The sequence below is a fragment of the Lolium rigidum genome, chromosome 2 (assembly GCF_022539505.1).
Source record: "Lolium rigidum isolate FL_2022 chromosome 2, APGP_CSIRO_Lrig_0.1, whole genome shotgun sequence".
Lineage (NCBI taxonomy): Eukaryota > Viridiplantae > Streptophyta > Magnoliopsida > Poales > Poaceae > Lolium > Lolium rigidum.
The window spans coordinates 56,191,460-56,204,101 of NC_061509.1; the positions used below are offsets into that span (position 1 = coordinate 56,191,460).

Here is a 12,642-nt window from a genome sequence, read left to right on the forward strand (position 1 = left end):
ATAGCTGAATATTCAGATACACCTGAGCAAGTCGGTGGCCGTCTCTCATACTTGATTCCAGCTTAATTCCTATCTGTATCGATTATACTATACAAGAGGAGTCAGCTTTTGTGCAAATTAACTCCAAACAAGTACTTGCTGTGTTTCCTTGGAATCTCCGGTATTGCCCTGTCATCTGAAGGAGATACTGAAGGTGTTAACTCCTGCCTAAACAAGGGGTTGTTCTCACAGTTACAGCAACTGCACGTCTCATGCACAATTATTAATTCTGTCCTACGCAGGAGATTAAATACTCCTTCACGGCTACGCAGGAGCTAGCTCCTTTCCACACAGCACAGTTTCGTGCACGCACCGTACCTATTTCCTACTTATAAACAAATAATACAAAGCCTCTGTGACTACTGAGTAGTATATATATCACTTAGTTCCATTGAGCAATGCAAACAAAAGCATACTCACTACTGCAGTCTGCAGGTCACAAGCAATTCTAAAGAAGGCCTAATCAAACATGGCCATCCCCAGGGCTTCATTACTTGCCATCCTTGGCTGTCTCTGCTTCTTTATCTCTGTCCTTGCATCTCGAGAGCTGAACGATGACTTGTCCATGCTGGCAAGGCATGAGAGTTGGATGGCGCAGTATGGTCGTGTGTACAAGGATGTTGCCGAGAAATCACAGAGGTTTGAGATATTCAAGGCTAATGTTCGATTCATCGAGTCGTTCAATGCTGCAGGCCACAAGTTCTGGCTCAACACCAACCAATTCGCGGACCTTAGCAATGATGAGTTTAGGGCAACCAAGACCAACAAGGGGTTTATTGCAAACAACAAGGTGAAGGTTCCTACAACGTTCAGGTACGAGAATATGAGCCTGGATGCACTCCCAACCATGGTGGACTGGAGGACAAAGGGCGCGGTCACTCCCGTCAAGGATCAAGGCCAGTGTGGTAAGTACATTTAGGCTACAAGTTAATTACATGCATATGGATCTTTTACATAAAAATAGTGTGTGATTGCTTATGCCGCAACTGAGGGCATTGTCAAGATAAGTACCGGCACTCTTATCTCGCTCTCAGAGCAAGAATTGGTGGATTGTGATGTCCACGGTGAGGACCAGGGCTGCGAGGGCGGTCTCATGGACGATGCATTCAAGTTCATTATCAAGAATGGAGGCCTCACTAAGGAGTCCAGCTATCCATATTCAGCAGCTGACGGCAAGTGCAAGAGTGGATCAAGCAGTGCTGCAACAATTAAGAGCTACGAGGATGTGCCTACCAATGATGAGGGTGCCCTAATGAAGGCAGTGGCAAGCCAACCCGTGTCAGTTGCAGTGGACGGAGGCGACATGACATTCCAATTCTACTCCGGTGGTGTGATGACCGGTTCCTGCGGTACTGATTTGGATCATGGGATTGCAGCCATCGGTTATGGTACCACTAGTGATGGTACAAAGTATTGGTTGATGAAGAATTCTTGGGGCACAACATGGGGTGAGAATGGATTTTTAAGAATGGAGAAGGACATTAGTGACAAGAAGGGTATGTGCGGCCTTGCCATGGAGCCCTCGTACCCCACAGCTTAAATAGACCTTGAAATTCCACATCTTCACACACATGCACAAGATTGAATAAATACATGTATCTTGTTCTGCTATTGTATGTCCATATGTATATGCTTGTATATAGTGTTATGCAAATACATATTATGTATCTACACTTTTTATACACTCATCAGTCATTACTATGCAACTATGTTGATTTATAATATGTTTGCCATAGCTAAGAAATTTCAAAAAGAATGGTATTGTTGGATGTAAATTGAAAAAACAAGATGTTATTACCTCAGCAACTTCTAGTATACATAAGGAAATCTCTAGAAATATCTTGTGTTATCAAAAGCATTATTTCGAAGCTAGCATATTGCATACCCAATGGAAAGATAGATCATATATATAGCTAGTAACTGTGATCACGAAAAAAAGAGTGAATTAAGTTCTATTTCATCATTTTGGCACTAGTTACCCCTATTTAGCAAGTTGTGCCAGATTTAGCAAAAGTTGTGCCAGATTTTACCTTTTATATTTGTTGTTGGATTCCATCAGGTGGGTCTAGTAGTCAGTCCAGGTACAAGTGATGGTGACATCGTTGGTTTTCTCATGATTTATTCATCTGCACCGATTCCTCAGAAGTAGTCCACCTTCTCCTTTTGTGTTTTGTGGCATGGCGCCCGACAGGTAATTGCACTATGTCAAAGAGTATGAGTGGGCAGAAATACCGATGACCAAAAAGCGAACCCAAAAGACCAAGACTAAAAACCAAAAAGACTAAAACCGAAAAGACCTACCCCCTATGAAAGAGGAAAGGTCGCTGTCAAGGCGGTGTTCCACCTCCGAACTTCCGAAGCACTACTAGGCTGTACCCTCCACAGATTCCTGAAGTCAGCTGCTTAAAGAGCCGAGTCAAACTAAGAACTTCATGGCTATCCACCAGCACCTTCAACAGTTCAACGCACACAGCGCAAGACTGACTCGAGATGAACCCCACTGCACAAGTAAGAAAGTCTTGACAATCGAAATCAGATATAACAGCAAGGAAATCTCTGGCAAAAATCAATTCAAAATAACAAAGAGGAAAACAACAAACCTAAAAGATAGATGCACAGCTACAACAAATAGGAAGAGGATACACAACATCCAGAAACCAACCATGAGTTCAGCCTGGTCCTGGGCCACACTGGCAGCAACAGCTCCAGGCGACATGCCAGCGGTCAAGCAGACACGATCGTCACAGCAAGATAATCCGCCATGAGAAAAGGAAATAATAATGTATTTAGAAAGCACATGCTGCAATAAATCAAAGAACTACATGCAAACTCCGATGCATCACAAAAGGAACATCACTGGTGTTGCAGTCTTGCAGAATAATCCACACTACAGCCATAACGATACATGTTACAGAAGAGCAATTTGAACGGGAAGTGAAAACCAGCATGCCAGCTTTTGCATGGAACACTAGCAGGACAGGAAAAACAGAGATGAAGGTCGGTATTCCAGGTAGACAGAAGCTCATATTTGGAAACTGGTAGATATGATCCTGTTTTTCGAACTTGGTACAAATCCATCTAAAGTTGTGAAATAATATGAAAAAAACGTACAATTATTTTTGCTTCTTTAAGCAACAGATCATGTCACCAACATATATGAGATTCACTCAACAGTTCCCACCACGGGCTCAAAACGCTACGGTACATTTTCTTCGTCTCCTGCTACAAACAAGTCATGGATCCGAGTAGCCATCTCTTCTTGTTTTCAAAGCCACAAAAAGGCTAATAAATACGGAACAGAAAAGAACCGTCAAAACTGCAGCCTTCACAGACTACTATACTATTAAAGGACTGATCAGTGCTTGGCAGTTACAAGAGCCATGTGGGCTATCAGATCCAGGACTCGGTTGCTGAAGCGAAAAAAGAAAACGAAAGCAAATTAATATATAGGGTTAACTGAAGATCCTTTTTCTGTAAGTGGTTAACTGAAGATCAGAAAAGGGGGAAAAGAACTCTTGATGCGATGAGAGATGCTCACCTGTAGCCCCACTCGTTGTCATACCACGACACGAGCTTCATGAAGGAAGAACTCAGTCCCATGCCAGCATTAGCATCAAATATGCTTGACCTGAGGACCCAAGGAGGCAATGATTTTCTGGGAACATCCAGCACAACGAAAACTATGTTACTAGTATATGTTAATAGAGTAAATTCTTACCTTGTATCACCAACAAAATCATTGGATACCACATCCTCATCTGTGTAGCCAAGAATGCCTTTCAGTGCACCCTCTGATGCCGCCCTGAAACATCGGGCATATGGGTAAGCTCAATTATAGTGAAAGCAGTGTTACATATGGTAACATCGACACTGTACAATTGTTAGATTATGCATTAAAACAAGAGAAACAAATACTAATTACTAACACATAATCCTTAGCTAGCCAACAGTTATTAAAGCATAAGGGTAAGCTCAATTATAGTGGAAGCAGTGTTACATATGGTGGCATCGACACTGTACAATTGTTAGATTATGCATGATAACAGGAGAAGCTAATACTAATTAGAGTGAAAGCAGTGTTACATACAGGACATCAACACTGTAGAACTGTTAGATTATGCATGAAGGCAGGAGAAGCTAATACTAATTACATAATCCTTAGCTAGCCAGCAGTTAGGTTATTATTTTCAGTGACAACCAACAATTGGGTTGTTATTTTCTCTGACAACACAACCTAAAGAGTGCAACAAACTGGACCGTATTTTTAACATATTTTCTCATCACTTCCTCCTTCCTGGGAAGTTCAAGTATTCATCATACGGCTCTGCATCTTACAGTTTGCTCAGAAGGGCTGCAAGCATTGTGTTAACCTTATACTGGTAATTATTATATCACTTACTGATACGTAAGCTAATGGGTTGCTCAACAAGACAAGTCAAGCTGAGAGTGGAATGTAAAGATTCAAACAGGTAATGATGAAATGTGCATGAGAAATGAGATGGTTCTACATACTTGATGGCTGCTTTCACATCATCATATGAGGCACTTTTCTCAAGCCGGCAGGTCAAGTCGACCACAGAGACATTTGGTGTTGGAACTCGGAAAGCCATGCCAGTAAGTTTTCCGTTTAGCTCAGGGAGGACTTTCCCAACAGCCTGCCATGAAAGTAAAATCAGTCAGTCAACACTGAAAATCTTAACAGAGACATGATATGGGTTCATCTCAAACTACCTTTGCTGCCCCAGTAGAGCTAGGAATTATGTTTTGGCCAGCACCACGTCCACCTCTCCAATCTTTCATTGAGGGACCGTCAACAGTCTTTTGGGTGGCTGGACACAGAAGAACAAGCTTGTTATGGCATGTAATTTCAAAGCAACACTTACTCCACACAGACTGCAAAACCACCAAACTCCCATCTGTGACCACTGACAGGTTTCAAAGAACAGAAAGAAAACCTGTGGTAGCGTGAACAGTTGTCATGAGACCTTCAAGAATGCCAAATTCTTCATGAACAACCTGCATATAATGGTTGATGAGCATCATGAGTATGGCAGGATAGATTAACAGCAGAGCAGTTAATTTTGAATGTATTGTGCAGTTAGCCTGGCAGAAAGTAGATACTAGTCAAGGAAACCAGCAGGATAAGGAAATCTGAAAGTAACCTTGGCAAGAGGAGCAAGGCAGTTGGTGGTACAGCTTGCATTAGAAACAACATTCATCTTGGGATCGTAGCTCATCTCATTGACACCAACTACAAACATGGGAGCATCTGCAGATGGAGCAGATATCACCACCTTCTTAGCACCACCCTACAAATAAGTTAGCAAAAGTATCAACATCATGTTTATTACAAAAGGCTTTTTTGCTAATTAGATGGCAATACAAAAGAAATGTTATACAGACCTTCAAGTGTACTGATGCTTTCTCGATCGTCGTAAAAACACCAGAAGATTCAACAACATATTCAGCTCCAAAGTTACCCCAAGGAATATCTGCGGGGTCTCTGGAAATCGAGGAAAGAAAGATAAAGAATCTTCAGTGAACATGCAGCCAACAAAGGATGTGAAGAAAACGGCCAAAATAACAACCCAGAAATGAAAGTACAGTCACAGCCAACATATAAAAATCAGAATGAAAGTGAGAAAAGGAAAATGATCTTCATATATACAACCCAGAAATGAAAGTACAGTCACAACCAACATATAAAAATCAGAATGAAAGCGAGAAAAACATGCTCTTCGTATATACAGCAAACATGCACTGGTATGGATATTGTACATATGTATGAATGTGCACGAAAATGGGTTCTAAACTCTATACTCAATGTAAAGTTGAAGACACTTTGCATGTCATTTATCAAGGTGACACAGCAACCATGCCATCTATATGAAATGCACGGTAATATGGCATACAATCACCCAATGCTGGTATAATTACCTTTTGCTCGTGATTGTGATTTTCTTCCCATTGATCTCCAGGGTTGAATCATCCACAACCTTAATGGATCCTTTAAATGGGCCATGGGTGGAGTCATACTTGAACATATACGCCTGGAAAAGGGAAATTGTAAGTACAGACCGAACAAAAGAACAACAAAATGTGAGACCACATGAGGATGGAGTTGTTGCTCCAACAGTGAAGGAAATAATATAATGGCAGAATTAAATTTGTCAAGTTACTGAGCAGATCATCCCACTGGTTCTTGTCATTTCACCTAGGTTAATCCAAGCTCATGTGCTCCGGACAATGCATTATAAACAAGATTTACAAATTGACTGAAAAGGTTACAAGTTGCATACGGTATGTAAGTAAAGTGAAAACATATGAACTATATTGTGAATGCATTAACAGGAATGATACTTTGGATCAAACTAAATGGGAATATGGGACTATATTAGAAACGTTCATCTCTCCTGGCTACCTTGCTACACAGTTACTTTGCACCCGTTTTCACCAACAGCCTTTAGAGAATCCCCCACTAGGTGTGTGATAGGATAGGTCTCGTATAGCTTCTTGTTAACATTTTGCGTGTACTAAATACATCAATGAACACAGTAACTGTTCATGTGGCAAAATATTTGACACCATTCATGGCACCGATGCTCACCGACCTTTCCCATTTCAAGAGGGACCTGCCTCTGCCAAAATGGGAGAGGCAGTAGGTAGCTATGAAGAGGAGGGGGCACCGAAGGTAGGAGGCAGTGGTTTGAGTCATATAATGCTTTTGCACCATGAATGATGAATGGCAGTGAATCAGCATATGCCACACGAACAACTATCTACTCATTGACATACCAAGACAAACTAACAAGCATCTGTAGGAGAACTATTCTATCCCATGCCTAGCGAGGATTTCATTTGAGGTGATTGGCAAGACATGTGCACGGTGCCATGAATTATTGTGCGCCAAGTTATCTGAGAGAGGCGATTATCTCCTCCTAACAGTTATATTAATCTAACAAAAGTACTCATGAAACTCACGAGGCACACAGAAACACAAGCAAAAAAATGTCACCCGTATTGTGTACAACACGGTTTCATGCGACTCAATACAAAGTAGTGGTAACTATTGCAAAACCGTGAGTTCACTTTAATTGTGCATGTCAGGGTGTAGAAGACAAAAATATGGCATTCACATGAGTTTCCATTGTTTCCTTACCATGTACTTAGCATCAACAAAAGGATCATTGACAGCCACAACTTCAATATCATCTCTACTGGTTGCAATTCTCAGGACCAATCTCCCAATCCGTCCAAACCCTGCAGTAAAAAATTGCATACGGGTTATAACTTCATCTACTTTTGTCTCGTACAGTGCCAGTGTGCCTGACATGATTACCTCACTCAACTAGGAACTTAAGATGTGTTCCGAAGACCTTCTAAGACGATACTTAAAACTATTTTACTTGGTCAATATAGTATATCAGAAGACAAAAACCACATGGCATACGCATCCAGGACAAAAAAAAGTGACCAGGAAGGATTAATCTATGTCATCAGGATTACAAGAGCTTTTGCATGAATCGTGCACACAAGAGGCTCACCGTTGATGCCAACCTTGGTCTTCTCCCCACTTGAATATTCTGCAGAGAAAAACAAAAGGATTAAAATATTTTTTTTAAAGCACCAAATGCCACCACAAGCTGAAATGTTTGTTGAGCCCAGCAACTTACGTGGGACGGCAGGGGGCGCCTGTGTAGCAACCGCTCTAAGTGGCTCGATGCTCCTGGCACTTCAGTCAGTACACAATAATTAGATGCAGCACATCGTAATAATCTGGTAGTATTACAGTTCACAGGACAGTGAGAATTATGCGTCACAAAGAGGCGCTTACGACGAAGAGGAGGCCACGATGGAGGGGAAGCTGCAGCCGAAACGAGCTGAACCCGTGCTCCTCAGGCATGACACCTATGATACAGAAAGAGTTCAGCATTAACATAGGAGAGGGAGAATGGATTCTGACAATGTAATTAACACTAGGACAGATTCCAAACAAAAGTGGAAAGTAACAGCGCGCTACAGGAACTTATAATTCCGCAGAGGTGATATGGTCCCCGTTTCTAAATTCGATGGAATCGATGCTGGGCAGCAGCATGGGAACCTAACTCGTACACATCGTTTAAACCCAAACCAATCTGAGCAGGTTGTATGGAAGGTCGGAACTGCCCAGATGGCTGAATTCGCCGGCAGTTGCGAGCGAATTACGACGGGAGCGAAATCTCAACAAGCCGAGACGCGGAAATGCGCATCAGCCAACCCCTACCAGTTGTTAACGGAACCTGGGGATTTATGCATACAGAGAAGTGTGCGTACGGGCAGGTAACGGATACCTTGGCGGGATCGGCGGCGGCGCGGGATCCGGCGACGGTGGAGGCGGAGGCGCGGATGGAGACGGAGGGCGCCGCCATCTGGGAGGCGAGGGGTGGGCGGGCGCGCTCGCTAGGGTTTGACCGGAGAGAGGAGCGGGGACGGAGGGAGGGACCGCAGGAGAGGACGAAGAGGGGTTTGGCCTTTGGGTACGGACGGAGGCGGGGGAAGGTGGCGGCTCGAGGCTTGTTTTTTATAACAAAGGTGGCCTTGGTTGCAGCTGCACACGGGGACGAGGTTCGCGTACTACCTACCAACCCCCGGCCTCCACCGAATCTCTTGGTTGGTGGCTCTCAAGCTTTGCTCATTCATTCATCAGTGTTGATCAATAGAAAAATCACAAGGATCTCCTCAGCGACTTCGGTTTGTGTTTCCCCGCAACAAGAACAGCTGGTTTTCGTCTTTCCTGCAAAGCCGATTGCCATTCGTCTAAGCGCTACGGTCGGCGACAAGAGAAATTCTGACTTGATACATTGTTGTTGTGCATGTACTCCTTATGTTAATAATAAATATAAGATGTTTTAGAAATTTTAAAATAAATAAACCAAATGAGTGGATCTACACATTAAAAATAGACTAGATACGTATCAAAATAGATGAATCTAGGAAAAGCTAAATCAGCTTATATTAATGAATGGAAGGAGTACAGTTTACATAAATTCCCATGTGTCTGATATGTACGCGATAAAAGTACGGAGTTGCTAATTTTCGCCGGGGGATCCTCTATCCCCCTTTCTCTTCAACATTGTCGCCGATGTTTTACAACAACTTCTCCTTCGTGCCTCTCGTGACGGCCTTCTACTTCACACCCTGGTAGATGACCTCCCCTGCCCTGTTCTCCAGTATGCCGATGACACCCTTATTATCAACAGGGCTGACCCTGCTCAAGCCGCCAACCTTAAGCTGCTTCTTGACAACTTCGCCGCAGCCACTGGTTTAGACATAAAGTTCCACAAGAGTACATTTGTCCCCATCCATACAGACGCAACCACTGCTGCCTCCATCGCCTCTTCCTTTGGGTCTGTTGTCTCCTCCTTCCCACACACTTACCTTGGCCTCCCTCTCTCCACTCACAAACTTCGGTCCTCCAACTTTGCCCCCATCATATCCAAATGTGACATGCGCCTATCAGGATGGCGGGGTCGGTCCCTCCCTATTGGTGACATAGGCATCCCCAATGGGTCTGCCGAAGAAGATACCCAGGGTTTACTAAAGGCCCATGACTCGAAGAATACAAAGCCCGGAAGCCCAATAAGGTGTCGATATGGAAGATAGAGGTGTATTAGGAATAAAGACTTGTAACTATACGGGACGAACTCAAAGAGTCTCCCGCTGTTTGTAACTTGTACATCACGAAACCCTCGGCTCCGCCTCCTATATAAGGGGGAGTCAAGGGGGAAAGAAAGCATCGATTTCATTGTCAACACAACCCTAGCTTTTAGCAGTCGAGCACATTTTTCGGCTGAAACCTTCGAGATCTACTTGCCCTCTACTCTCCACGAAACCCTAGTCTACAACTTGTAGGCATTGACAAGTCGATACATTGTCAATTGGCACCGTCTGTGGGAAATAGAGGCGACAAGGAGCTGATCTCGATGGCACGTTCAACATCGTCGAGATCTTCGGTGGCAAGCAACGCGATGGACGGAGGTAAACAGATCAAAACTGGTCTCGTTGATTTTGTTCCTCGCCCTCTGCTTGTGACGGTAACGCACACGTCCGTTGGGAACCCCAAGAGGAAGGTGTGATGCGTAGAGCAGCAAGTTTTCCCTCAGTAAGAAACCAAGATTATCGAATCAGTAGGAGATGAAGGCCACGTGAAGGTTGTTGGTGAAGGAGTGTAGTGCGGCGCAACACCAGGGATTCCGGCGCTGATGACCCACAAGTATATGGGATCGCAACAGTCTTCGATGGAAGTAAAACCCAATTTATTGATTCTACACAAGGGGAGCCAAAGAATATTTGTAAGCCTTAACAACGGAGTTGTCAATTCAGCTGCACCTGGAAACAGACTTGCTCGCAATAGTTTATCAGTAGCAACAGTTTTATAGCAATAGCAGTAGTGAAATATAAGCAGCAGTGTAATAAAGACAGTTGTAGTGATTATAGTAAACAACAGGATTAAAATACTGTAGGCACAGGGATGGATGAACGGGCGCTGCATGGATAAGAGAACTCATGTAACAATCAAGGCAGGGCATTTGCAGATAATAAAAAAACAGTATCCAAGTGTGTTCCGTATATAGTCGTACGTGCTCGCAATGAGAAACTTGCACAACATCTTTTGTCCTACCAGCCGGTGGCAGCCGGGCCTCTAGGGAATCTACTGGTAATTAAAGTACTCCTTTTAATAGAGCACCGGAGCAAAGCATTAACACTCCGTGAACACATGTGATCCTCATATCACAGCCTTCCCCTCCTGTTGTCCCAATTTCTGTCACTTTGGGGCCTCGGGTTCCGGACAGCAATATGCAGGTAAGATCATAAAACAATGAATATTATCATGAATCAATAACATGTTCAGATCTGAAATCATGGCACTCGGGCCCTAGTGACAAGCATTAAGCATAACAAGTTGCAATAATATCATAAAAGTACCAACAACGGATACTAGGAACTATGCCCTAACAATCTTACACTACTAGGAAAAGGCTTATAGCCGCACTCTTTACCGCCGGCGAGTACGATTTAAAGATGCCGGCGGTAAGACCTTCCAGGGTCGCCTAACCCTACCGCCGGCAAGGTTGAACGGAAGTCGCCATGGGTACATGCATTACCGCCGGCGATTACGGTACGTAGGCGCTGGCGATAAAATGGGCTGCGGTGCCACCGTTGGGCCTCACATTACCGCTGGCGATTTCGATCCAATAGCGCCGGGGTAATGGGCCTTACCGCCGGCCACTAGAGAACATAGACGCCGGGGTAATGGGAGGCAAGGTGGGTCACCCGGCTGCACTTACCGCCGGCCTCCGGGTTTCGATTTCGCCGGGGTATTAGCCCTTTTGGCTTTCTCCCTCATCTTATCCCTTCCGCCACCGCACATGAGACTCGTCTCCTCGCGATCCCCTTCTCCCAAATCCCCTAGCACCCAAGAAATCCTCCGCCCCACCCACCCATCCCGCGCCGGCGAGGAGAAGGAGGCGAGCGCTCGTCCGTGGGGAAAAACCAAGGGAGCTGAGCCCGTTACGTCGGCGATGTTCGCGAGCAGGCCGGCGGTGCACCCGGTGGAGGCGCCGCCGCCGACGGATCCGGTGGGGCAGCCTACGGGTGTGCTCATGAAGGACCTGCCCGGGATGCCCGCCACGGCGGGGGGCCTCAGCCTCGCGATCGCGCAGTTTGCCTTCGCCGGCCGGCGTCGCGCTCGCCATCATGGCCTCCACCAACGACTCCCCCTCCGTCAGCGCCTTCTGGTACCTACCTAGTCCCTCGATCGTCTTCCGAGTACTATTCCCCCCTACCCAACTGTAGGCCGTGCGTGTAGGCCTAAACAACATCGATCCTCTACGTCTCTAGCTTGTTCAAGAAAGGAATCGCGTTCCGATCTGCGAAGCCCGCGCGTGCGTGCGCACTTTTGGAGCTGGGGACCTTGTTGTTGGGGCAGTTAACGCTAGGTGCTCCCCTGTGCAACTCCTGTGGCCGGAACTTAGCTCAATTCGGCAGGCAGCATCAGCTTTGGTGTATATTTGGTTGCTACCGAATGGATGGATGGGTTGAGTGGTGTCAAAATTGAAAAATCTGAACACATCGCATATACACTTAAAGTACTTTTCAAATGGCTCTATTTGTCTTGGCATTTGCACTTTTGTAGCAGCTGTAGGAAAGAGAACACAAAATCTTGACTACATACAATTGTGCTTTCCTCTGCATTTCAACATAGGTTTTAGTATGGCTAAATTTCTATGGTTTGTATACTGTATGCGATACCTAGAAATTGTTCAGAAATACAAGCACCGGTTTGGAACAGAGCAGGTATGTTATGGTATGAATAGGAAAAGGTTTTTGTTTTATTTGATAATGCATCATATTTCTATTTTCTAATTGATAGGCCAAAGCTTTAGTTCCAATGTTCTTTATTGTTTCGCCACTACCAAATGAACTCTTCTAAGATCGTGCGATAAACTTTTAGTGGCACATGTTTCACTCTATGGTGATCATTTGTTCATCATTTGTTCAGGCACATGTATCGGTTTGTTTGATAAAGGAACTAAAATGCAAGGGACAGTAGTATTACTATGC

At 44.5% G+C, this 12,642-nt stretch overlaps 1 protein-coding gene and 1 pseudogene across 1 annotated transcript; one reads left to right on the forward strand and one right to left on the reverse strand.

Annotated features, from left to right (window-relative positions):
- Positions 1-508: 508 nt before the first annotated feature.
- LOC124686511 lies at positions 509-1,579 on the forward strand (annotated as a pseudogene).
- Positions 1,580-3,064: 1,485 nt separating this feature from the next.
- LOC124689764 (glyceraldehyde-3-phosphate dehydrogenase GAPCP1, chloroplastic-like) lies at positions 3,065-9,410 on the reverse strand. The gene is made up of 15 exons (XM_047223236.1): positions 9,391-9,410; positions 9,229-9,337; positions 7,874-7,947; positions 7,713-7,771; positions 7,584-7,622; positions 7,199-7,299; positions 5,977-6,089; positions 5,443-5,542; positions 5,202-5,348; positions 4,995-5,055; positions 4,771-4,868; positions 4,552-4,694; positions 3,758-3,841; positions 3,578-3,667; positions 3,065-3,449 (listed from the first exon to the last, which is right to left on the reverse strand). Exons 1-15 carry the CDS (start codon positions 9,408-9,410, stop codon positions 3,395-3,397), a joined length of 1,293 nt encoding a protein of 430 aa, XP_047079192.1. The 3' UTR covers positions 3,065-3,394.
- Between the last annotated feature and the right edge of the window lie 3,232 nt (positions 9,411-12,642).

What these genes read in the sequence shown, in the direction of transcription:
- LOC124689764 (XM_047223236.1), bottom strand. Translation starts at nt 9,410, where the DNA reads ATGGAGGCAGCAGTGGTTGC. An exon ending in ATGGAGGCAGCAGTGGTTGC is followed by an intron (nt 9,338 to 9,390) that starts GTCTGTATGGAT and finishes TGTCTAAACCAG; the next exon opens with TGGCTGCGGCGAAGTTGTCA. An exon ending in AAGCATCAGTACACTTGAAG is followed by an intron (nt 5,349 to 5,442) that starts GTCTGTATAACA and finishes ACTTATTTGTAG; the next exon opens with GGTGGTGCTAAGAAGGTGGT.